Genomic DNA, 27,285 nt, shown 5'->3' with positions numbered 1-27,285 from the left:
TACCTTTCAAGAGATATATCTATAATTTCTCCCAATTATCCACAAATACAAATGACAATTCTACATATTCAAGAACTTGTGTTAATTGCTTAGGCTTTAGCTAATACCAAAACATATCCAAAATCTTAATGTTAATGAAATTATTTTTAACAGCTTTATTGAGGTACAATTTGTATACAAAGAACTGCACATATTAAATGTGTGTGATTTGATGAGTTTTTGAACATATGCCAACACCTATAATGTCATTATCACAATCAATGTAAATAGGCATATCCAACACCTCATAGAGTTTCCTTGTGTCTCTTTTTCTTTTTTTCTTTTAGTGGTAAGAATGCAACATGAGTTCCACTGTCTTAACAAATGTTGAAGTGCACAATACCATACTGTTAACTATAGGCATTATGTTGTATAACAGATCTCTAGAACTTACTCATCTTGCATAACTGAAACTTTATATCCATTGAGTTGTTACTGAGGGGTTAATGTGATATATTTACCTAGATTGCATTAAACTGTCAAGTCCATTAAACAAAGGCACTTCAAGTGCATAGCTGACAATGTTTCTATACTAGTAAAATACACTGGTTTGAAAAGTATACTTGAATTAAACATTACTGATTTATATTACCATTCACAAGGATTTATACCCTGATCACCTGAATAACCTGTTGTGTGTAAAATACACACAAATGTTCACTGATCCCCAGAGATGCTGATTCCTGGGGGTTCTCTGAACCTCTCAATAAGATACTAACAGATTGATAACCTCAGGTTATAGACTAAGTAGGCATGGTGTATATGTGTGTAAGGTCAGCAAGTCCTCAATGGTTGGCTATCATTAACAGATGAGTGATATCAAGAATGGAGAAGAAGGAAAAAGTAATCTAAAGAGTTCTGAGCATACAAGTAGAAGAGAATAAATATAAAAATTCATTTCTAAGTTAAAACGTTAGAATTAGGGGATCCCTGGGTGGCGCAGCGGTTTGGTGCTTGCCTTTGGCCCAGGGCCCGATCCTGGAGACCCGGGATCGAATCCCACATCAGGCTCCCAGTGCATGGAGCCTGCTTCTCCCTCTGCCTGTGTCTCTGCCTCTCTCTCTCTCTCTCTCTGTGACTATCATAAATAAATAAAAAATATAAAAAATTAAAAAAAAACGTTAGAATTACAAACTTAAACATAATAATATAATTAATAAAATAATAAATAACATAATACAATTTAAAAAATAAAAAAGGATTTATATGGATAACATCACTTAAGAGAGCCAAACTACTAAAAGAGGTTGTTGAATTTGACTTCCATTATGATCTAAAACCACAACAGCATTTAGCTAATGAGAAAGGATAACAGGGTATTTTTGAAATTCTATGCTGGGGAATTTTTAAGATCTGTTACCAAACATTGCATCATTTTTGTCCTTGAAGCAATTTCAATAAAAATCAAATAAATGTTCATGAACTGAACTATCCTGATTTCTACAAAATTTCGACTGTTAATCAATTTACAAATTATGTAAATTGTGAAGATAACAACATATAAAATCAAAGTAATCAAGAAAAACATGATGAATTTTTACTTTTACAAATCAATAAAAAAGTATTAAAATTTTTTCATAAAATGACTGTTCTTGAAAGTAAAGTGTTTTCAATGTCAGGAAACAGAATTCATGCACACTAAATGGGAGGAAGGAAATTCACATAACATACCCACTGTGAAATCGATTTTGGAGTTCATGCTATTGTGGGGTCACCAGGCCCCAAAGAATCCTCCCATCTCAAGGGAAAAAAATGTGTTGTGACCATTGTACAATGACCCCTGTAACATTAGTTTGCTGGAAAAAGTTCACAGAATTCCAAGGGAAAACCTTATCTATTCAGACATACAAACTTCATTTTAATGAGCCTAGGAGTTGGTTGAGAAATAAATATTTGGAAAAGTCTGAGTAATTAATGCTAGGGATAAAAGCTCTAAAAACCTCAGAGTCATATCTTAACTTGAAGTGTTCATGTCTCAGTTCAGAGTCATTGGAGTTCAATGTCCTGGTCTTGAGTCACTGCATGCCACTTACAAACCATGTAACCCTGGACAAATTCCTCAGCTGCTCCAGCTCCCTTTCCTCAGACATAAAATGAGAATAACAATGACACAGTGTATATCAAGCAATTGGCAGAGAGCAATGGCACAAAGACAGCTTTGATGAGAAAACCATCTTTGTAGTTGTCCCCATTTTGTATAATAACCAACAGAACACTGAATGGTCATCTTCAAACACAACTGTCTCAGGAACAACACAACTTTACAAATTCCTGGCTTGCAGTCAGCCAATCCTTGCATTGAATTATCCATACTGGACAAAAGCACGGACTTTGGAATCAGACAAACTTGACTTTGAAATCCAACTAGTCTAACTATCAGCTAAAAAGTATTTTTAAAAAATTACTTAGCTTATCTTGGTTTCCATTATCTCATCTACAGACTGAGGATACCACCACTGATTTCAAAGAGTTAGTGTAAGTTTTGAGAAAGGTGCATAAAATATCTAGCCCAAAACCTGACACCTAGCAGGTCCTCAATATATGATAGTTGGATTACCACTATCTGTATTTTATGTAATATATACACATATTACATATTCAGGTATATAAATGAGATGCAAATTTGGGCAGGAGATGTTACATTTACCTTTCTATCTTCAGTTCGGATAACCCAGAAGCAGTTGACATCATGGACATAACCAACATCAGGGCTCATATAGCTGAAGCTTCCATCCATCCCCGAGAGGGACCCTCCACAAACTACAAAGGGAAAGAAGATGAATTCTGCTTTACAGAGACTCCGAAAAGGAAGAGGCCAGGCAACTCTAACTCTGCTGTTGAAATATTAGAGAGGTCTGAGTAATTAACACTGGAGACAAATGCCCTGCCACTCTCTTTCTTCTCCCTAGCCCCTTTTCCCTTGGATACCCACCTAAGTCCCACCTCTTGTCTGAAGTCCACTTGATATCTCGTTGTCACCACAATGAACCTCCCCGGCCTCTTTTTGTTTACCCTGGTTCCCATTCTCTCTGCCTCCATAGCACTTGACTTGACCTCACACAACTTAGTTCTGATCTCTAGTTCTTGCCTCTACTCTGCCATTTTGTATTAGACTCGTCTCCTCAACCAGAAGATGAACAGATAATATGTGGAGATAGTATTTCATGCTTATTTCTCCACAGCACCTCTCAGAGTTTAAACACATAGTAAAGTCTCAATAAATATACTGATTCAGAATCAAGAGTTATAGGAAAGGGCTGGAGTAATCAGAAGAGGCTTGATGAAAGAGATTGAGGCTTGAAGGTGAAGTACTCCTGTGGGACAGACACATTTGGATGTGAAGCAAAGAAAGAATTTGGAGAAGTCTGGGGAGAAAAGTATCCCAAATAAAGCAACACAGCATGGTGGTACATGGGGTCAGGTGTTAAGATGTCTGACTTGGAAAGGGAGAATTATTAGGGAACTAGTAAAAAAATAAGATTAATTGGATAGGGTAAGGCCTAGCTATACAGAATAATTGAATAACAGTCCCAATCTTTATTTAATGGGCAATAGGAAGTGACTATGTGATCTAGAGTAGGAGGGTGACATGATTTAGTATAATATTATAGGAAAGTAAAATGGCTGAAGTAGAGAAAACTCTCCCTTAGAGAACTATAATACCTTAGCATATTTTGTTTTCAGAATGGACAAAATAAAAATGGCAAATACTAATTTAATTCTTCCTTTGAAGGAAGGTTCGTCTGGCTTAAATTGAGATAGATATTTACTTTGTAAATGCTATACTACTGCTTCAAGGAAAGACTTAGTTGTAAGTATTGGAGTAACTAGACAAGAAAGTAGAAGAATCTGCAGCAAGACTCATTGAGGGATGATCCTTCCAAGGCTGTGAGCATCTGTGATAGAAGAAATACTTAGCATACCTTGTTGGGGAATCTGACAGAGGAATCCAGTCCAGAAACGTGTGCATTCACAACTAAAGGCATTAACACCATCAACACAAGTTCCTCCATTAAAGCAGGGGTTGCTGAGACACTCATTTATATTTTCTGTACAGTTGATGCCAGCCCAACCTGATTCACACTTACAAAGATAACCAGAGACTGTTTCCTAAGGAAAGAAAAACATAATCACCATAAAACAAATGAGCAGACTATAAACATGAATCTACTCAAATAACAAAGAAAAGTAGTGTTCCATGATGTAGGCAGCAGGTTTTGAGCCACAAACATCTTATGATAGCCTAACTTGTAATAATTCATTTAAATGTTAATTGCTAAGTATAAAAGGTTAAAGGACTCACAATGCACTGGCCATTTAAACAGGGGTGGCTCAGGCAAGTATCACTGAGTTGCGCGCATCCATTTGGCCCATAACCATTTCCAGTATACCCCGGGAGACAAGTGCAGAGAGGTAACGAACCTGTTGAGAAATCAAAATAGAAATATAAATACAGATCTCCTGGATTCAGACCCAGTAACAAAACTCAGGCTCTGTTTTCTAGCTAAGACATTGCCAAAGTCAAATCTGCACTTCTCTTGGGGCAGAAATGCCAGGCGTAAAGAGAAAATATCAGAATCTTTTTCTATTTTTTATCTTAAAAATTAGAAAGGCATTACACATTTCTAATAGTTTTTATACAAATTGACACTGGTGTTGTCAGTTCATATGCCATGGTCCTGAGTTGCGTACAAATGTGAGGTACACCAGGGAAAAGGAGAGTTTCTCATGGAGAGGTTGACAGCAGAAAGAGTATGCTTGTGAAGATGTTATCTGTTGCAAGCAGTATACCCATATTGACTATAAATAGGTATTATTTTAATCCACATTTATAGATGAGTACAAAACACAGAAAAATTTAGTGCTTAACTAAGGATGCATAGCTAGAATATTGTGGAACCACGGAGAAGATCAAAATCCATGCAGTATTTTTCTAGAATCCATGTTTCGAACCACTTCAGTATGCTGTTATTTAATAAACAATTGATAGTCACAAGTAGATACATATATATAAGTTCTCTCTCTATATATACATATATATTATACACATCATATTTACACATAAGTATTCTTTTACATATGTGCATATATTTATCACAAGTCAGTAAAAATAAAAGTGCTATTTGCAAATACCAAGAGATATGATATATTATTCAATAAATGAAGTTGGAGCACGTATTTGAACAAAAATATCAAGAAAAAATGTCTATTTGATGCCATATATAAAAGTAAATCCCCAAAAGATAAAAGATCTTAATTTTAAAAATAAATGATAGGACAAAAGAGCAAACACTGGACTCTTTTTAGAGTTCAGTAGGAAAGGCCTAATTCCAAGACCAGAAAATCCTACAAGAAAAGATGTATCTTTTTGACTACAGAGAAATTTTAAACTTCTAAATAGAAAATACAATTAAAATTGTATTTTAATACAATTAAAATAAAAACAATATGCCAGGGAAAATACATGTAAAACATAAGACACAATAAGAGATAATATCCTTAGTATGTAATGAAATTTTACAAATCAATAAGAAAGTAGATGAACAAAGGACATGAACAAATAGAAAAAATAAAGTCAGTAAATATGTAAAATGTATTAATTATTAGTAATCAAAAAGGAATTTTGATTTAGTCAAAATTAAAATAATGAGAAGGTAATTTTTGCCTATAAAATTGACCAAAGTTGAAAAATAACAATAGTATCTATTATTGTCATGGATGGAATACATGTATACCCTTACACACTGTTGATGAGTATAAATTGATGCATTTCTGGAGGAAAATTTAGCAATATACATTTTTTAAACCATAGGAGGTGAAATTTTTCTTACACAGCATTGTAGACACTGTTGGTTATCACCCTAGATCCATTTTTCCCTTCTTTAGTAATGAATTCCTTATTTTAACTGGTGGCATGAGCACCTGAAATAAACTACATTTTCCAGTCTCCCTTGCAGCCAGGGTTAGCAACAGGGTTCAGTCCTGGCCAGTGACACAGGGGAGTTGACAGATGATTGCTCAAAGGAGTTGACAGGTGGTTCTTCCTCCCTTTCTCCTTCCTGTTTGCTTGAATACAGTCATAAATTAATTAGCTGGCTTGATTATCTTGGGAAATAATTGCTATATTAGACCAGACCAGAGAAGAACACAGTCTTCTACATTAAAAAAACCAAATGTATAGTTTTAAATTCCCTTTTGGTTTGAAGATCAAAATAAGAATTTTGAGGATAAAGGATTTTGTTTTTAAATGTTGATTTGTATTAGAGGGTCATATTAAATTACCCCCAATCAGAGAGAGAGTCATCACCTAGAACTGAGGAGCATGATGCTTCTGGGTGGCAGCCTCCATTATTGACTGAGCAGATATCGATGACTGTGCACACTCTGCCATCGCCTTGGTACCCTGATAACAGCAAGAGCAGGGCTTAACAAACAACATAAAGTATATTGAAGAATCCCAGTCCGAGAACCAAATAACATGAACCAGGCCAACCAGAGATCTTCTATCATCAGAACAGAAAAGATAAATGTGAAGTGTCATATACAAATTCCTATCATTAAGAAAAAGGATAAGAGTTGGGAACCTGATTGCATAAACAATGTTCTGGGTTGTTTCTAATGACAAAAACATCTCATGGGTACATTGTATTTTGGCAAACAATGGAGCTGTAGGCCTGTGATCCACAGAGAAAATTTTTCAAATTCTGCATTATCTCCACAGGCTGTTTCACAATTTGTAAGGGTTTGTTGTTTTGGGGCACCTGGGTGGTTCAGTCAGGTAAGCATCTGCCTTTGGCTCAGGTCATGATCCCAGGGTCCTGGGATTGAGCCTGCTGAGCAGGGAGTCTGCTTCTCCCACCCCTCCCTGCTTGTGCTCAGTCACTATCTCTGTCTCTGTCTCTCTGTCTCTCTCTCTCAAATAAATAAAGTCTTTACAAAAAGTTTGTTGTTTTCCACTGATATTAAAATATTTTTTATCACTTTTCATAATATAGCTTAACTAACATGCTCTGAATCCGTAAGTTAAATAAAACTTTTGGCACTGCTCAGTATATCTCCTTAGACAGAATCATATTTAAAATAGAGCACAAGTGGGGTGCCTGGGTGGCTCTGGTGGTTAAGTGCCTGACCTTTGATTTCAGCTCAAGTTAGGATCTCAAGGTCGTGAGTTCGAGTCCCACATTGCATTTGACACTGAGTGTGGAGCCTACTTCAGACTCTCTCTCTCCCTCTCCCTCTACCTTTCCTCCCCATCCCCGAAAAAAATAAAATAAGGTTGTCAGGAAATTAGGTGTTGCACCTGGTGGACACGCTTGACAGTGGTAAGACCCAAGTGTATTCACACACATGACAGGTGGGACCACAGAACAACCGCCATTATTTATCTTGCATTCATCGATATCTTGGCAACTATATCCATTTCCTTGCCAGCCTAGAAAGATCAGAAGATTTGAAAAGTTAGCTCTATAAACAAGTTATCAACAAAGAAATGCAAATCACCCAAGATACATAAAAACCTGCCTCACTATAATTAACTATAGATTAAAATGAGGTAGACTCTACTCCTCAGGCTGGCAAAAACTGTTTTAAATTCTGGCAAAGAGGTGGGCAAATGACGTATTCACATACTTTTAGTCAGAATTTCAATTAGTGAAATCTATCTGGAAAGAGATCTAGCAGTATTCATTAATATTTTTAAAATATATACCTTTTGACTAACAGTTTCACTTCTTAAAACTTTTTCTACAGAGATAGAAACTGCCTGTATCTACAGATGTAGGCAAGCAGATGTCTATGGTGGAGTTGTGTAATGGGGAAAAAAAAGCAACAACTCTCAATGATCTTTAGCAGTTTGGCTGAATATATTAAGACTCATCTATACCACTGAATACTAAAAACTATTTTTAATGACATGCACATATACATATATTAAAAAATTTTCCCATATACACTTTAACTAATAACATAAAATTTTAGAATAATATGCAGAATATGATCCCAATTGGGGTCAAGAATTTTGTTTTTTTTTTTTTATTTGTGTATGTGTCTATGTATTTGTGTGAGTGAAGGAAAAGGAAGAAGAAAAGAGAGGACAATTGCTAACAGTGGTCTCATTAGGAGGTATGGCTGAAGGTGAAGAAAGAGGAGCATTTTAGTCTAATATTTCTGTTGAAATCAATGGTAATAGTGAGTTTTATTATCTTATTCAAATGATTAAAATTATCATAAGAATATTTTAAATCTTCTAAATTTTAAAAAATATTCATTTCTTTCATCTAGGTGGAGTCTCCTTCTAAAAATCTACCTATGAAAATTATACTATTTGTGGGTGAAGAATGTGCAGAAGAAAGCTGAAAGGAACTATGCCCTGATGTCCATGATGGTTCTCTGAGCATAAGACTATAGGTATTTTATTTTCATATTTTTATACTTTCTTTATACTTAATACGCAGCATGTGTTATTTTGATATGCAGGAAAAAATAAGGTGATTAACAGGAAAACAAAAAAACTTTTGTTTCTCTTTTTTTTCCTTCATGATAAAAGCTCGATATAGCTCGAACAATTTATTTTTCTGATTTCTAGGTTTTAAAGAGTGTCCCTGGCAAATTACCTTCAAGAATGTGGTTATTTGTAAATTTTATTTGCCCCTGAAAACCTAGAAGGAAAAAGCCTTTATGTGTTTTTTTTTTCAATTTCTTTCTACAGATTTCTATGAGATCTGAGCACATAATGTGAAGAAAGTCACTAAACCAAAAGTCACTAGAGGAAACAACAGGTGTGTGGGTTCCTTTGACAAGACAGAACAATGAAGTATTCAGCAGCCCAGCTCATATCAGCAGTCAGGCAGACCGGGGTTTGAATCCTGACTGCTTATAAGTTATGTGACCTTGGGCAAGTTATTTACCTTCTCCAAGCTCCATGTTCTTATACTTTAAAGTGAGAATAATACTAATTCCTAACATTTCTTGATTTTGTCATAGTTGCAAGAATTAAAAATGGCCTAGAACAGTCTCTCAATGAGATTTCCATAAAAGAATTATATTCTTATATGCTCCACCTTCCAACCACACACAAGGAGTGCCAGTGGGCCTTGTAGACTCTCTGAGGTCTGGTTACTTGCTGACCGGTGCACCTAGCACAGTGCTTTGCCCATAGTAGGCAATCTACAAATATGCATTGAATGCATAATGATGATCTCATAGAGAGAGAGAGATGAAGTGTAGACTCAACCCTAGAGCCTGTCTTCAGTGATGTGGCATGTGACCTGACCTGGAGGTTTAGTCTCTGTGGGTCTGAGGCTGGAGCTGGACATCCCTATTTACAGCAAGATCACAGGGTCTTCCAATGACACACTCAGGTGAGAACAACTGGACTCCAGAGGTGACACTAAGAGGTGAAATAATCTGCCCAAGTTTGTAAACATCTGGCTAGTAAGGAAGGTAGGGCTAGAGCAAATCCAAGTCAACTGACGGTCATAGCAATTGGGTGTTTGACCCTGCCCCCAGTACTTGACCCTGGCCCTCTGATTTCTGTTGGTGACTTATTACAGCAAGAGGATGGTCTGCAGTAGGAGTTAGTGAAATAGGACATGAAATGAGATCGGAATGCTTCCTGAGAACAGTTTACTTATCTTTTGGCAGTGGAAGGAAATCTATTCTGGCACCTGCCCTGACCGGGCGTGGATGAGTACACATACCTGTCGGGCAGGCCCCACAGTAGAAAGAACCTTGTGTGTTGAAGCACTGCACAAGAGGTGAACATGGTGCATGCTGGAGATTGCACTCGTCTATGTCCAGCACGCAGGCTGAGCTATTCAGTGGGGATGTCCACCCAGCATCGCAGATGCAGTTGTACTTGGGCTGGGAAGATGACAACAGTGTGAATCAAGGCAATCAAGAAAATGAGCAAGAAAGCCTTTGAAAATCTCACCAAGCCCCCAACTGTTTATCCTCCAGCATTCATTTCCATAAGCCCAATTGAGTGGCTTCTCTTTTTCTCCCCATATGATTAAGCATTTAGACCAGACCATGCAGAAAAGAGAAACATCTTTATTTCAGAGTAAGGAAAACCTATAATTTGCCCCAAAGATGCCAGGGAAAGAGCAACAACAATCAAGAACTGTAAGTCAATATAATTAAAGTCAATCCACTCAGCCTGCTATGTTTTTAGAGGGAAAAACACCCATGGAGACACAGACCTTGGAAAAATCAATTCTGTTTGTTTCCTTTTTGAAAGTCTCTCTTTCCCCTCCCACCCACTCCCTCCTCCCACCATCACTGGAAGGGAACCATTTTCCATCACATGAGTAGGAAAAAAAAATAGAACTAAAAATAAAGACCCAAAGGTTTCATACAAGGCCGAGCAGGCCAGGGCTGGATGATCTTAAAGGTCAGGAGTCAAGGTTGTCAGGATCCAAAGCCCAGGGGGCACTCAGGGAGGTGGCTTAGAATCTGCAGCATTCAAAGGTACTCCCGGGCCAGGAACAATCCAGATTCCTTAGAACACCATGCTGCCACCAAGAACGGGCCTCTGGTGTTCCCATGTCTCATCACTGTTATAACCCACAAGGCCAAGAGAAGGTTATGTCTTGCAGATTTATGAAGGAATAATAAAAATGGTAGTAATTTCTATAATGATATCACCTCTGAGTCCAGGTTTCTGTTTATTTATGAAAAGCTCACATCTTTTTCTTCACCTGTGCCCAGCTTCCTCCCTGCAGCTGTCCAGAGCTGTGCTCACACACAGACATGCGGGAGGAGGAATGAATAACCATGACTCCCTCCAAGGAGCCACATTCTGGGAGGGACTCACCTCATCAGCCTTCACTCGGACTAGATCCTCACAGATGCCATGGACACACAGTGCCTTGGAGCCCCCTTCACAGTCATCATATTTTGATGCACACTGGGGGCCGTGTGTCTCAGGTGAGCAGAGACAACTGTTGGTTACACACGAGCAGAATGTTAGGGCTTGTGCATCAGAGCAAGTGCCTGTTTCTTAGCATTAATTTAAAAAATAATAATTCCAACTGTAAGTCAGTGATATTCACGTGGAATCATAAACCAGAAACCAGATTCACTCTGCTCTGCTTCAAGCAGTGGACTGAGTAAATGTGTTATCTCTCAAATATAGTATGAGAGGTGTACAACTTACTATCTGGGCAAGACTTTCGCCATAAATTCTTCTGGTATCAGGTCATCAAATGGCACTTTCAAAGGTCAGGTATCCATAAACTAAAGGGGATTGAGTTCATTCAGGTTGGTAAAGGGAGAGATCAAGTCCATTCATTGTCCCTCTGACTAGACCCACCAGTAAGCACAGATGACCTTGACTGAGCTGATAAATTCCCAAACGCTCTCTGGGATTGTATAACCCCACAAGCAATGGTATAGTAACATCTCAGAGAATATGATAATTATCATATTGCAAAGGGCAATAGTTCTATCCATAAGAGATGCGGTTAACACAGAAACATTTCTTTCATAGCCACATTTTAACTCACAAATGCAATTTTACATAATGCCCAAGCTTCCAGTGGGTGTTTGGTTATGAGAAAGTTTCAGTTCAACAATAATCACATAAACAAAGTTGTTTTAAACTATTGTAATCCTTAAAATTGCTGAGTTAGCTTTCTATCTGTGCTGCAGCTTCAGAGGGAATGTGGAAGTTATGAGAATGGCAATCTGGGGCAGGGAAGGAGGTGGAGAGGTCACAGAGCCTAAGCTTATTTATCTTCACATGTTTGAGCACTTCTCCTGGAGTGGAGAGCCAGGCCCAGAGGTCACCATTTGCCTGCCTTGAGCAGCATTGGCCCTCAAAGAAAAAGCTGACCATCAAGAACAAAGGTCAGAGACAAGGAAGAGGGAGGACCTGCATGGCCATGAACTACTTCCTGAGTGTTCTGGAAAGGGGCCATACTATAAGGTAAAGAAGCTCTTTTAACAGTCCTTGCTAAGGCACAACATCAGCTGATGCCCAAAGATGAAAACAAATATGTAATTGACATTGTGAGGAAGGAGAGTCTGGCTATTTGAGAAGCATCAAGAACCACGCTCTGGGCACAGAACTTGTACCCATGGAGAGCCAGAAACAATTGCTGGGATAGCACCTTTCAGTGGGTTCTGAGGAAGAGATCACTGAGTGTGGCCAGAGAAGGAGAGTAAGAATATGGTACCATTCAGCCACTTAATAAGTAGTTGCCAGACTTGGTAAATAAAAACACAGGACACCCAGTTAAATCTGAATTTCAGATAAATGAATGCTTTTTGGTATAATTATGTCCCGTGCAATTTTTGACATCAATATATAATTGTGTAAAATCTGTTCATTAATATATTACACTCATGATCATTTCAAGGTTGCCTTTCTTATTAAGACAAGATCATAGACTAATAGCAATAGATGATTAAACTTTTAAAAATGTTTTCAACTATTCATTCCCTATCCATAACTAGTTCTATTCCTCTCATCTCTCTTTTTCCATACTCTCCCTCTCATACCCTTGTCCCTTTCCTCTTTACTCTCTCATCCTTACACAGAATATTCTTTCAGGAAATTTCATTAGACTTTTGGAGACTATAGAATTCTACACTATTTCATATACATATTTGAGCATTTGATCCAGGTAGCTTCCTTGCTAAAAGTTTATTGTACCACCACTTCCACTCATCAAAAAGATTTTTTTAATCTTTAAGCCAACTTTACTACTTTCTGAACCTATCATGTAAAGAGGTCTGAGTATTCAAAACCCCATGGGACAAGACTGCTCAGGTTTAAATCCTGATAATACTATTAACTGTTCACTTTAGGCAATGTAATAACTCCCTCTGCCTCCATTTCTTATAATAGTGCCTATCTATGAGTCCTATTTTCACCTTGGGGTCTCAAGACATTTTCCGGTAGGAAGTGCTCAGGAAATTGTGCTTCTCTTATCACTAAGTGCTTTACTACTGGAAAATGACTTTACGATTTGAGAGGAGAATCTGGTGCATGGACCTGCAGTTAAATTCTCTCTCTCTTTCTCTCCTCCTTCTCACTTAGAGATGAGTGAATTTTCACCCTACACTTTTCTCTAAAGAACTATAAAGTATATATACTTCTTTCATATAAATGTAGCTTATTGTGAGAAGACAGAAGGAGGAAGGCAGTCAAGTATACCATCAGCTTCCTTGCTAGGATCCTCAAAGGCAAGTATTAATCCCATTTTACTGCAAGGCTCACATTGCCCAAGGCCACAAAATGAGAAATTGGCAGAAGATGAATTAAAACCTAGGTCTGTGTTACTTACTCTTCCACAAATGTTTTTCTACATCACATTCCCATATTCTGAAAGGTAGTTAGTTGAAGACTTTCTTTACTTTTTTATTTTTTATTTATTTAAATAATCTCTACACCAAACATGGGGCTCAAACTCATGACTGCAAGATGAAGAGCCACATGCTCCTCCCACTAAGCCAGTCAGGCACCCCAAAGACTTTTCATTTTTATGTGTCTTTTTAACCTAACAGTGTTTACATGCAAAAATATATTCTCAAGGCATCTGGATATGTCCTTTAAAGAAAAAGAGTGATAAATTATATACCTCCCTGCAGAAGTCAGCTTTGTAATGATTTAGGATTGCTAGTTTGGTTCTGGCAGAACAAAACTGGGCTTTTCAGTGTTCAAAAACCCTGCAAGTGCATTTGGCAATTGAAAAGTGGTCAAATACAGTTTCATAGTCATAGTTTAACTTATGTTAGAGTCCATGGTTCAATATTAACATAACTGACTGAAACAGGTAATAAGCTTAATACCTAACTACCACTGAGCTGAAACCAGATTGACCTCATCGCTCACGCTCTGCATGTTTTAAAACCCACCAGTGATGACAGTGGAAAGAAATGAAAAAAATATGTGAACCATCATTGTGTTCTTGGAGAAAAACAAACAATGAACTCAACTTTCGTTTCTAGAAAGCTTGTAGATCTGAGCCCAAAGTATCCACCATCCACATATAGCAAATTTGCATCATAAGGTCTGTCTTAAATCCAAAGTAAGCAGGAGAACAAGATGCATCAATTCTTCAGACTAAAGAGGCAATAACAGCATCAGGAAGTGGCAAAATATTATCTGCTGGCTGTGTGAAGCAGTTAGGAGCAAGACCTCCAGCCACAGGAATCAGTGGAAACAGACAATGGTCTCCTTGCTCTAGTTTCATTACTGAGAAAAAATTTTTTCCCAGAAAGTTTCCTATGAAACAGGGCTTCCAATTAATTAGTATCTGCCAGTGCTTTATCTTTCAAAGGTCTCTATAATTAGGAATCATTAATCCCTTTAAATAAAGACTCCTTTGTCTTCCCAAGTAACGGGTTCCAAGAGGTAGAGACTGAGAGAGACCTCAAACCCAGAGCAAACCTGTTTCTGTGACCACATTTCTGCAGGTCCAGATTATTCAACATTGGCTCATTTTCCTTTAACGAATGTCCATGGAAGTTTCCTGAAGGGGTTTCCAGCCTCAGGGAAGCTACTGATTAACGAGCATTTAATCTCACATTATTAATGGAACACAAGAAAGTACCTAAATGTTCTCTGTTTCATTTCACAGATTCCACAAAGCAAGCATTTAGTCTTATGTTCATGTACATTTTTCTATTTTCTGTTATTCCTCCAAAAAGTCTCCATCGAATGCCTGAATGAGAATATTTAGTTCACAGATATCAATTGGAATTCATGGGGCTACATAAATTATCCTCATATCCAGAGGAGAAAAAATAGATTTAAATTATGGTCCTTAGCTGTCCTCCAGAAAATCTATTGAAACCAAAACCATTTCCAGAGTCAGCACAATGAGCCCTTGGGTTTTTTTGTTTGTTTGTTTTTTGTTTTTGTTTTTGTTTTTACAGGAAGGTACAAAAGAGAATTCAATATTTCTCATATGAAGTTGAATCTGCCATTTGGGCAGCTCCCAACAAATAAAAATGGTTCTTTCTCTTTCTCTCTCATGATTTTACCTAGAAAAGGAACTCTAATCCTTGACATGCAGCAAATAGTTAAAAAAATAGATTTTTTTTTCTTTTCCATTTTGCAGGAGTAAAAGTAATGTGCTGGGGGGAGAAAAAATCAATTTTGGCTTGGTCTTTGGGTCTTATCCCACCTGCTGCATATCTTTGTTATTCTGTTGGGTTTCAAGACCTGGAGGGCAGTGATGATAAAGGAAGACCAGGTGAGAGATCTAATCTCCAGGACATTCCTCGATATCAGGAAGGCAGGAAAGTACTAACTCTAGAACTCATTTTCCTCCAGTATCTCTGAGCAGCAATTCTCATTGATAAGTGCCCATAAACAGAGATCGGGAGATAGTGCTTTCAAGGGAATGAAAGATTAGACCTGCATTTTGGATCTAGCTGAAGCTTGAATGCTCATAAAAGCAGACAAGGATCAGGGAGTTCACTAAAATGAGAAACAAAGTCCTGGAAGCAAAAGTCTCTTTAATAACATAATACTTAATTTAAGTCAGAGGTGATTGATTTTGGTTTTTTTTGCACAATGAACAAAGCTCATGAAAATATCTATCAGAAGTTTGAATGAATTCACTTTATGACTTGGAGTGAGCAAAAATTTTTAAGATCAGATCAAAAGAACAAAAGTATCAATTAAATTAAAGAGAAAAGGATTGTGACTGCTTTTTGAGAAAACTGTGTTAACAGATGACAAGGAAATAATGAAATTACTGCACTCGGTTTTGTTGGAAAGAATAGAATGGATATTGTTACAAGGGAATGGGAGAATAAGATAGCAGAGACATTAGTAAGAAAGCAAATAATTGCTCTTTACTCCAGTGAGATTATACCCCTGTGTATTGAAAGGATTTGTTCATGTTACAACAGAATCACCGTTTCTACCTTTTAAGAATCACACAATATAGGAGACCAACCAAAAATGGGGAGAGAAGAGAAGAAAGAAGAGAAGAGAATGGAAGAGGAGGGAAAAGGAAAGGAAAGAGAAAAGAAAATAAAGAAAAACATTACCTGTAACTCCCTGCTGTATTTTCACATGTGGCTCCATTCTGGCAGCCCAAGGGTGTTCCTGAGTAAATCTGACATTCATTCACATCAACTGAGCACAGAGGGCCCTGAATTCATGCAAAGAACAAAGTCAGGTGCCCCAGGTCACAGAAGCATCTGGGGCTAATATTTATATGATATATTCAAGGATATATGCACAGTAAAGAAGACTTCAGTCAAGGGAGATATAATCACAATAATGCTAATACTAGTATCCAGTTATCCTTCCTCTTGAACTCACATTTGGCCTAAGGGAGCCACAGAGCTCTTGGTAAAATCATGCCAATCACACAAGAAGAATCCTTATACTAACAAATCCTCATGTTACTATAAGGCTATGCCTGGGAATAGTCACTTAATTTTTTTTAATGCACATGTCAGAAACATTTTCACCATTAATAGAAAAGGGCAAGAAAATTTACATTGCTCTGTCAAGATTCATTTAGTACTTTCAGTGCTGAACAATTTAAATTCATGCTAGCCTAAATGTCATGCCCTTCCATATCATTATACAGGCAAGTGAACCCTTCCTTCTGATGGCTTAGTGTTCAGTGGGCTATGTAGTCATCTTCACCATTGTTTGGATTTTGGCATACATGGTGTAATTCATTCTGATTTGGGAGACCGCAGAATCCTAGAAACTTTGGATGGGGGAATTTAATACATCTGAATGAATCCAAAGAAACCACTGATGCTGACTCATTGTCATTTTTAACCAAAGACCAAGTGACTTACCTTCCATTGTGAGGGACAGATACAGAAAAAGGAATCATGGAGATTGAGGCAGGTTCCCCCATTTTGGCAGGGGTTGCTACTGCAAACCTTTTTGTCAACTGTCTGAAACAAAGACAGGATAGTCAGCAAGACCAGTGAGCTTTCAGCAGGCAGAAAAAAAAAAAAAAAAAAAAAAAAGCATATTTCACTATAGGTGCTCATGTGGAACTACATTTTACTCCTAGGCAGGAGAAGGTCATCCTCCAGACTTTAGATCAATTACTTAAGTTCTTCAGATCAACTCTTTCATGATAAAAACAAAGTGTTTCACATTATCAGTCCTATGCATTTTCCTTCCCTACTTACAAGCATTTAACCAGGGTGGAACGAGGCACAAGGGGAGAAGATGCTCACTCTATTCTTTGGAAAAGCATTGTTCACCTGAGAAATATATGCTGCTGGACAAGAGTAAAGATTTCAAGTTGGGAATAATAATGGACATTCCTATTGTACTAAGAAAACAAAATGGGAATTCCGGTTCTTTTGCTGCTATTCTCTTTGGTACCTCCAGATAAGCATTTGAAATCTGATCATCTTTTACTGCCACCCCTCCTCCCGTGGGTTAAGATGACTGAACTCTTTTCACTCCAAGTAAGTACCTTTGTTTGAAATGTGGGCTTAGATACACCCTCCACTCTTGTACTCACGTGACTACTTTTCAGATCAGAGTCATGAACAGACCTGCTTTTGTCTACACAACCTGGGGAATCTTACCATATGTCAGCAACTAGTTCCAATCTCATAAGCTTTGTAATGCCTTTGGGGGCAGAAAAGCTCTTTACAGAGAACGAGTGGTTATACAAGAAAAGCTATTTTATTAACTTTGCCTAATTATAGGAATTCTCTATTTTAAGAGTTAAAATAGGGCTGAAAAATAAAATTTCAAAAAATTAAAATAGGACAAATTATTCATTGCATTCTTTTTTTATCCAGTGACTCAGAGAGAAACTCATGTCTGTTCCCTTCATTTTACAGATGAAACAGAGCCAGAGGGTAGCCAACTGACTAAGCACCATTTATTGCCAAACCCATCTCTCTCTTTTGTCAAGTGAGGTGATCATGCATGTAGGGGTCTCTTTCTGGACTCTGTTTTCTTCCATGATCCATCTATCTTTGTGCTATTACCACAAATAGTACTGTTCGTCAGAGGACACTATTATAGAAATTGACCACAAACTCATTGGAAGTTTCTGGCATACAAAAGCAACATTGTCTGAGGCTTTAAAACATGGAAGCCTGTGAAGGCCCAACAGAAAGTGGAATCAGTAAGCAGTGGGGAGGAAGACACTGGGGAACCATGGTAGCTATAGTACCCAGAGAGCACTTGTCCCATTGGAATGCATAAAAAGCACTTATATCCAAAAATCATTTTAAATTTCTTCCTGGGGGTGTGCTGAGTGGAAGTCTGAGGTCATTTGACTGTTTTTGACCTTTGGTAGCAATAATGAAGCACTCTAGGAGACTGGAAGCTAAAGTACAGTGTCTTGCTCTGGAGGTATAATTCCTTGCTTGTTTTCCTTCATTCAACTACTCCACAGAAAAGATAAAAACTGAGGAACAATTTATTATCAAAGTCAGGAAAAGGAATGCATACATGAACTTGCTCATTAAGTTTAAAGCATCAAAAAAGAGGACCACACTGGAGGCATAATCACAATAGATCCAGAATATTAGAACAGGGATTCTTAACTTGGAATCTCCTAACTTTTATTCAAAATTTTTAGTATGGGGACATTCTGTTTATTTCTCTGGGTAAAAAGTTATAGCTTCCATGAAAATCTTAACACCAGCCAACCTCAAAACAGATAAGAAGTCTAACATTACAAGGACAGGTTTATAAGCATGTACTTGTAAAATTATGGAAGGTTTACTCTAAGAAACTGCTCAGATTTCATTACCAGTAAATGTACTTTTAAGGAAATTTGAAATATTTTGTGAACACCCCCAGCATCTATCTGAGTTTAATGTTAGAGAAGTAGCATGGCTTGGCTTCCTTCCTTCCTTCCTTCCTTCCTTCCTTCCTTCCTTCCTTCCTTCTTTCCTTCCTTCCCTCCTTCCTTCTTTTAGAAAGGTAGGGGAGAGGCAGAGGACAAGGGAAAGAATCCCCAAGTAGACTCCCCCACTGAGCTTGGAGCCTGATGTGGGGCTGGATCCCAGGATCCCAAGATCATGACCTGAGCCAAAATCAAATTGGCTCAACCAGCTGAGTCACCCAGGTGCCCCAATGCATTGTCTTTCAATACTCACTCCTACATGCCAGAATCAGCAAGTTGGGGTGTCACTAGCTAACAGGTTAAGCCTGTATAACACGGGCAAAGAGTAACAATGTCAGAGGAGGAGGGTGTGAACCTCTGAACTCAGAGTCAAAAGGCTTCACATGCCCACATGCTTCACAGGCCCAGTGACCCGGGGCTGGTTACTTTATCTGAAACTCAGATTCCTCATCTGTGTCCTGGGAAGCATAAACCATGTGGAGAATTAAATTATGGGAAAAAGCAAAAGTCCTTGATATGGATCATTCATCTACCTTAAGATAAGAATGCCAGCTCCATCCATACTTCTAGTGTATTTTCAGTGAAAGATGTCAGACAAGTAGTAGTTATGGGACCTACCTGCTGTAAGCTTTGAAATTTTCTCTCCAGATCCACAAGCTGAGCAGTAGGGAAGAGAATATCAGTTAGCATTTCACATGTGATATTGTTCCTTGGCATATTTTCCTAACACCCTCCACCGGGGACTTGCTTTGTCTGTTAATTCCTTTTTTATTGCTTTTTCCTTCCTCATTTCTCTTCCTTCCTACTCCCTTCTATCACATAGATTTTTTTTTAAGGAATTTTTTAAAAAAGGAAATGCAACCCATTGATAAGTTGACTCATTGCTTTTCTGCACACAATTCTGGGAATTTTCATAAATGACAGTGATTCATCCACTTCACCAATAAGAAGGTTCTATCAGAACCTGGACAAGACCTACTTATGCAATGAGCTCTTGTCACAGCATTACAACCTTCTGCCCGTCCCCTATTAGACTTGTGTCATCAAACTGAAAAGTCCATCATCACAATGCTAAATTTCTAAAGAGGACCAAAAGCTGGTATGTCTTCTGCAAAACAGTTACTTACAAAATTATATTAAGAGAGCCCATTTGTGCTGATGATGCAGATGTCAGACTTACCTTAGAATTAAGCTGATGGATTTGACTTGAAATATTTTGAGGCACATTGACTGCACTCCTTTTTAAATCTGTAATATCCTCTTTGTTTTTCTGGATCTAATTTCAAAAAGGAAAAGGAGGAGGAGGAGAAGGCCAGTGACAAAGTCATGTGTATGTTATCCATGCAAAATTTTCTGAAGTTGAGTACTGGTCTATTTGAAGCACTAAGGTCTTGCCCATTATTGTAGAGATCAAAACAATACTATGTACATAGTAAACATTGGACTAACATAGCCATGGCATAATTTTATTTGCCCTTTTCAGGAACAAAACATCAAGGTACTTTCCCTTTGCATTTTTTCTCATCACAGTTGAGAGTGCTTGTTAAGAGGCCTAGCTTGGAATCAGACTGCTTGGGTTTTAAATCTTGGCTCAGTCATTTCCTGGGTGTCGTTGGGTAAGCTGCTGCACTGCTATGTGTTTCCCTTAATGCCCTTACAAATGGGGTGATAATAAAGCCAAACTTGTAGGGTAGTTGTGAGGATTCAATGGGATAATGCACACCAAGTGCTGAGCACACTGGATAGCCCATAGGAAGCTCTAAATAATGCTAGCTTCTTACATTACGACTGATACACCAGTGTGATACAGTAATTAATGGACACTGAAAACACTCAGTGCGACTGGAGAATAATTGGCCAATTCTGTTCTCTGGCACAAGTAAACTGGTCCCATCCAAACCTTTCTCTGGCCCCTCTCCTCTAGCTCCTCTTGTAAACGAGTCCCAGTATGACCCTATCTCTAGATTAGAGGATATAAGCCCACACAATCAGGCATTTCCCACTAGAATTCCTCCTTCTGCCCATCACTAGCCCTAGGGTGTTGCTCTTCACAGGACTTACCTCACCTACAGTTACATTCCCTGGGCTAAAGATATAAGGGACAGATTTGTATAGACCTCTTGAATTAAATGACTGTATATGAATACACAAAATTACTTCCATATATTTCCATTGTATTACCTGATGTAAGCATTCACCAAGGTCTTCCTCATTTAATTTTATTTTTCCCAGGGATCCAGTTCTAAATTCAATGTTTTGAGCAGACCCAGCAAGAAACACTAAATTTCCCCTCTCTGTAGCCATTCGAGGCCTGTAGGGGTCAAACCAGAGAATGCATCAATTATTATCACATGTCATTGGTAAACAACAAAGTTTCTCACTGAGTATCTGTAGACTGCATACGCCTTTGCTCTGTGGTCAACTCAACCAAACCCTCCTTGTTCATCTGCCCCTTTTTCTTTGCAGATTTCCTAGAGATGGCTGCTATAATTGCATATTTGCCTTATTTGCAAAATGGTCAGTGAATAATTTACGTAGAGGAAGATAATCCCATACATCAGCCTAAAAGTTTTTCCCTATTTGTTTTTAACATCATTGTTTTCTTGAAGAAAAATTACACCTTTGCTCTTCTGGCTATTTGTGGAAACTAATGACCACCTGCCCTAGGCCCTCAGCAGCAATAATCCATGTGTCTACTTACTGTTGGAAGTCGATACTTCTTTTTTGTCTCTGCAGTTCAAATCCTCCAGCTTCACCATTTGATTCAGCAAATGTCAACAAAATAATCAAACTCCAAAGAAAAGGTGAGGACATGCTCCGCAGCAACCCTCCTAGGGTGTTGGTAAGAGGGAAGCCACTCCAGCCAAGTGTGGAATTTCAGAGAAAGCAAACCAGGCAGATGTACTTTGGCCTGTGAAGTGTCCTGCAACTTTTCAGTTCTCTCTTCTTTGCCCTAGAAGGCCGTGTTATTTTTTCTTTCCCAAGGGATGTAAATGATCTTAGATCTTCAGTACTCTTCAACTTGTAAGAGGTCAAAATCTACCTTGAAGTGATGCACAACTTAATCATTATCTGTCTGACCTTTGAAATGGTAACCAACTGCTTTGGAAACATCCACTATAACAATCCTTGCTTAAGAAGTAGCCACCTTTCAGCAAATGATAGTAGAAAAACTGGATATCAACATGCAGAAAAATGAAATTGGACCCTTACTTTACGTCATACAAAAATTAACTCAAAATGAATCAAATGCCTTAAAACAGGAGCCAACACTCATGGAAGAAAACAAAGGGTGGAAAGCTTCCTGACATTGGGCTTAGCAATGATTTTTTGGAAATGACAACAAAAGCACAGGGAACAAAAGCTTGCAGAATGGGGAAAATATTTACTAATTATATATGTGATAAGAGGTTAATATTCAGAATACATAAAGAACTTCTACAACTCAACAACAACAAAAAATAGCCCAGTTTTTAAATGGGCAAAGAAAATAGGCATTTTTCCAAAGAAATGGTAAAATTGCTAACCTGCCAAAAAGCACATGAAAAGATGCTCAACGTTACTCTTCATTATGGAAATGTAAATCAAAACCACAATGAGATACCACTTCACACTCATAAGGATGGCTACTATCAAAACAAACAAAATCAAGAAAATAACAAGTGTTGGTGAGGATGTGGAGAAATTGGAGACCTTGTGCACTCTCAGTGAGAAAGTAAAAAGGTACAGCCACTACAAAACACTATGGCAGTTCCCTAAAAAATTAAACAGAATTATCATGCAATCCAGCAATTCTACATCTGGGTATATACCCAAAAGAACTGAAAAAAGGAGACTCAAATTGATATTTGTACCACAATGTTCACAGCAGCATTACTCACAACTGCCAAAATATGGAAGCAATCCCAATGTCCATTGACAGATATGAATGGATAAACAAAATGTGTTACATACCCACAGTGGTATATTGTTCAGCCTTAAAATGGAAGGAAATTCTGGCACCTGCTACAACATGGGTTAACCTTGAAGACATTATGGTGAGTGAAATAAGGCAGACACAAAAGGACAAATACCATATGCTTCCACTTAGATGAAGGACCTAGAATGGTGAAACTCACAGAGACAGAATGTAGTATGATGGTTTCCTGGGATGGGGAAAGGGAGAATGAGGAGTTCTTGTTTAATGGGTACAGAGTTTCACTTTGGAAAGATGAAATAAGCTCTGGAAATGTATGGTATGATATTTGCACAATAAGAATGTATGTAATGCCATTGAGCTTTAAAAATTTTTTAAATGAGAGGCACCTGGGTAGCTCATTAAGTTCAGTGGAAAATTCTTGGTTTCAGTTTGGGTCATGATCTCAGGGTCATGAGATCAAGCTCTGAGTTGGGCTCCATGCTCAACACAGTCTGCTTGGTTGGGATCTCTCTCTCCCTCTCCCTCTTTCCCTCACTCTGCTCTCTAAATAAATAAATAAATAAATAAATAAATTTTGTAAATGATAAAAATCATACATTTTGTTATGTATATTTTACGATTAAAAAATTGAAACCAGAGTTAAAAAGATGGGATGGGAACTTGTTGCTATGGAAACCCTTTGAAGTAATAAAAGGATGCTTTGCATGTAGACTCATTGTTCTCAGAATTTTAGGAAAATATACCATAAAAACTTGGAAGTGTCATCTAAAATTTCAGTATTGACATAAAATTACCCTTAAATAAATTACCCTTAATACCCTTAATTACCCTTAATATCCACATTGATATGGAGAAATTTAATACCGTTTTACACATGTCTTGTTCAAACATAGCAACAAATATACTTTGCAAGATGTTGTTTACTTGAGGTGATACTAAGGTTGAGTAATGAGTTTCTTATTATGTTGTATGTTTCAAGAAATGGGTATAATGCAATAAATGGAATCTCCAGTTGAATATATTTCTTTAAAGTTACATCTGTCCAAGGTTGTTTAAAATCTTAACAACTTGGGGTGGGAAGCGGGGAGAAGCTTGATATTGTGAAATACTTGTCAACTTAGAACTGGACAAAATAAGGCAGAGTAGAATCTTCCAACACAAGGGACAATTCCACCCCTCTGAGCTATGAACATAACTGTTTTCATGATTATATTTTTCTAAAGTACATAATATGTACTCAGCAACACCTTTCGTGCAATAGACAATGTCTCTAGCATGGTCTCAAAAAGAACTTCCTGTCTTATAGGATTTTCCTGTTTGACAAATGTGTGTATTATTAAACAAAGTAAAGGTCATTTCTTTGCTCCTGATCTAGGCATGCAATTCCTAATTGTCCTTCATGTTAGAAAAAAAGAAGGAAGGAAGGAAGGAAGGAAGGAAGGAAGGAAGGAAGGAAGGAAGGAAGGAAAGAAAGGAGAAAGAAAGAAAGAAAGAAGAAAGAAAAGAAAGAAAGAAAGAAAGAAAGAAAGAAAGAAAGAAAGAAAGAAAGAAAGAGAAAGAAAGAAAAGAAAAAGAAAGAAAGAAAAGAAAAAGAAAGAAAGAAAGAAAGAAAGAAAGAAAGAAAGAAAGAAAGAAAGAAAGAAAGAGAAAAAAGAAAGAAAGAAAAGAAAAAAAAGAAAGATCCTTTCAAGGTCTGACTGACTTTTGGTGAGTTGAGGAATTTTCCCTCCAGCTCACCTCCTACTCTACTCCAGCTGAGATCAACAGACAAGTCAGACCCTTCTGCAAATGATGACTTGGTGGAAGCAATTTAAAAATCAATTGCTGTTTCCATGGCATTATCGTGCATTCTGTTTACTTGCCTTATTTGGAATTTCTTCAGCAAAGAGAAATTAAAATAGTCTAAGAATCCATGACCTACAGACTTAGAAGGTGAATCATCACCCTTCTTCCCTCCCCCAAGGTAAACCTTCTACCGATCTGACCTGAAACCCTGTCCTTCATTGACTAACAAAACTCCCATTTCCTCCCTAATCCAGAATACATTCCACAAATATCCTGCTTGTGCCCTTTACATATTAGCCCTTTATGCTACAAAATGATAGGAATGCAAATGAAATACATTGTAGATTTTTCCCTTCCAAGGTGTGTCTAGGGGACACCACATGGTTGAAGGGTGATGAACATGGGGTCTGAAGCTCACCTATCTGAGTTCAAACTCCAGCTCCATCACTTCCTAACTATGTGGTTCTGTTTCTTCATCCTCAGAAAGATAAAAACAGCCCTTAAGGTGTTTAGTTTAGCACATTTGGTCTCTGGCACATACGTGTCCACTGAATAGATACTGTTATTACCATGTGAATAAAAATAATAATACATATCCTTCCTCTCCCACCACTTGGGTTTGGGTTCATTAAGGCAAGAAATGATAGAAGTTGATTTTTAAAATCTTGCGTACAAGGAAAATCAGTGGGGTCTCATCTCTCTTCTTTTGGAAGAGGATTCCAGAATAGAGACATTCACTGGGGACTTCAAGGGAGGAATATGGAATCAAGGTTGTATCTCTCTCTCCATCTGTGTGTCAGCACGCTGCTAATCAACAACTCATGACTTCTGCTCCGAGTCCTGCCTTGTGGTCTCACTTCCCTCTCGCCCTGGCTCCACAGCAATGCTCACAGAGGTCTCTGCTCCCTTCTCTCCCTCCTTCTTCCCTTACAAAACTACAAGAATGCAGTTGTAAGAATCAGAACTATCTATTCCTTTCTTCCTCCCTTAGCTTCTCCAAGATGTCTTCGTACAACCTCTGCTCCTTCTGTGCCATCTACTTCACCTCCTTTTTCTATTCTGAATCATCAGTCCCCACCTGTCTTCATAATTCCCAAAACAATGCACAAATGAAAATCCTATGGTCATCAAAGATGTGCATGGTACCACCTCACACTAGTGAGAATGGCGAAAAGTAACAAGAGAGGAAACAACAAATGTTGGAGAGGATGTGGAGAAAAGGAAATCCTCTTGCACTGTTGGTAGGAACACAAGCTGGTGCAGTCACTCTGGAAAACAGTGTGGAGGTTCCTCAAGAAGTTAAAAATAGAGTTACGCTATGACCCAGCAATTGCACCCCCAAAGATACAGATGTAGTGAAACGCCAGGACACCTGCACCCCAATGTTCAAAGCAACAATGTCCACCTCAGAAAAGATGAATACCCACCATTTGCTTCCACATGGATGGAACTGGAGGGTATTATGCTGAGTGATATAAGTCAATCGGAGGACAATCATCATATGGTTTCACTCATACGTGGAATATAAGAAATAGTGAAAGGGATTATAAGGGAAAGGAGCAGAACTGAGTGGGAAAAATTAGAGAGGGAGACAAACCATGAGAGAGTCCTAAATCTGGGAAATAAACAAAGGGTTGTGGAAGGGGAAGTGGATGGGGGAATGGGTAATTAGGTGACTGGCACTGAGGAGGGCATTTGATGGGATGAGCACTGGGTGTTATACTATGTTGGCAAATTGAATTTAAATTTAAAAATGTAAAAAAAAAAACCCCACAAAGATGTACATGGAAGGAAATCGCATTATACTAGAATTTCACATGAGGAAAATTGCTGGTTAAGAAGGGATCACAAGAGTCAGAACACTGATTAGGACAAAAGGGAAAAACAGAAAATAAAGGAAAAAGGGAAAATCCCAACAGAGAATAGAATTAACTCTGCCTGGGAAGAGCAAGGCAGGCTTCCCTAGAGACCCTCTGAGTCGTACAGAATGAATGGTTCTCCAGGCAAAGTAGCCAGATTGGGAAGTTCAGACACAGGAAATGGTGCACAAAAAGCTTTCCGGTTAGAAAAGAAGTCAACATGGCCAAAGCTGTGTGCATTCCTGGGAGATTAAATTTCTAAAATAGGCAAGTAGATCAAGAAGGACGTCGAAATGTCATTTTATGAGCTTGGGTTTTATTTTAAATAATGGAGAATTATAAAAGCATTCTAGGCAAGAGATTAACATGGTCACGTTTGTGTTGAACAAGCATTCCTATGGAGCCAAGTCTCAGATGCAGAGTTAGCCAGGAGGCTGGAGTACAGTGAAAGATATGTGACCTGGGAAGGCCCTGGTGAAGGCACTGGGAGAGAGAGAGAGCAGGAAACTGAGAGAAATATTCGGGAAATGGGATCTACCCAAGAAGCGTTCGGGCAGTTAAGGGGGAAGGGTTGACGTTCAGGTTCCTTGATGAGAAATTGGAAGGATAGAAGTGTTAATAATTGAATAAGAGAGAATAATCGGGGAATGAGGTTTTGGAGACAAGACTTTGAGTTCAGATTTGGATACAATGAGATCTGAGGGGCACCTGCTACCCACTGCTGCACCACGGCCTCACTCTCAAGTGGTTTAGTCATTGATAATGGGTGCAGGGAAGATCTGAGACGGACTGGAGCCTTGCTGCTTACTCAGAGCATGGTCCAGGGACCCAGGATAGGTGTCACCCAGGAGCTTGCCAGAAATGCAAAAAT

The 27,285-nt window shown here is 38.2% G+C and overlaps 1 protein-coding gene and 1 long non-coding RNA gene across 4 annotated transcripts in view; one reads left to right on the top strand and one right to left on the bottom strand.

Moving 5' to 3' along the window:
- CUBN (cubilin) overlaps positions 1–21,835 on the bottom strand; it is a 263,301-nt gene extending 241,466 nt beyond the window's left edge. Inside the window, exons 1-13 of the mRNA XM_077897053.1 lie at positions 21,553–21,835; positions 21,033–21,162; positions 20,032–20,127; positions 19,470–19,508; positions 16,819–16,920; positions 16,048–16,151; positions 10,853–10,979; positions 9,738–9,900; positions 7,340–7,471; positions 6,347–6,442; positions 4,343–4,461; positions 3,963–4,149; positions 2,687–2,799 (exon numbers count right to left, since the gene is read on the bottom strand). Of these exons, the coding sequence (XP_077753179.1) occupies positions 2,687–2,799; positions 3,963–4,149; positions 4,343–4,461; positions 6,347–6,442; positions 7,340–7,471; positions 9,738–9,900; positions 10,853–10,979; positions 16,048–16,151; positions 16,819–16,920; positions 19,470–19,508; positions 20,032–20,127; positions 21,033–21,162; positions 21,553–21,665 (1,521 nt within the window). The 5' untranslated portion in view covers positions 21,666–21,835. The remainder of the gene's footprint in view (positions 1–2,686; positions 2,800–3,962; positions 4,150–4,342; positions 4,462–6,346; positions 6,443–7,339; positions 7,472–9,737; positions 9,901–10,852; positions 10,980–16,047; positions 16,152–16,818; positions 16,921–19,469; positions 19,509–20,031; positions 20,128–21,032; positions 21,163–21,552) is intronic.
- Positions 9,274–27,285, top strand: part of LOC144313789 (uncharacterized) — a 112,735-nt gene continuing 94,723 nt past the window's right edge. The window contains exons 1-4 of one of the 3 annotated variants that reach the window (XR_013379410.1): positions 9,274–9,398; positions 10,747–10,965; positions 21,318–22,888; positions 24,146–24,272. This is a non-coding gene — a long non-coding RNA (uncharacterized LOC144313789). Of the gene's footprint in view, positions 9,399–10,746; positions 10,966–21,317; positions 22,889–24,145; positions 24,273–27,285 lie in introns of those variants that run through there. The other 2 variants (XR_013379411.1, XR_013379412.1) reach the window with 2 other exon arrangements.

Source organism: Canis aureus, chromosome 5 (genome assembly GCF_053574225.1).
Source record: "Canis aureus isolate CA01 chromosome 5, VMU_Caureus_v.1.0, whole genome shotgun sequence".
NCBI lineage: Eukaryota > Metazoa > Chordata > Mammalia > Carnivora > Canidae > Canis > Canis aureus.
Note: the sequence above shows the minus strand (reverse complement) of the source record. Positions and strands in the feature narration are given on the sequence as shown.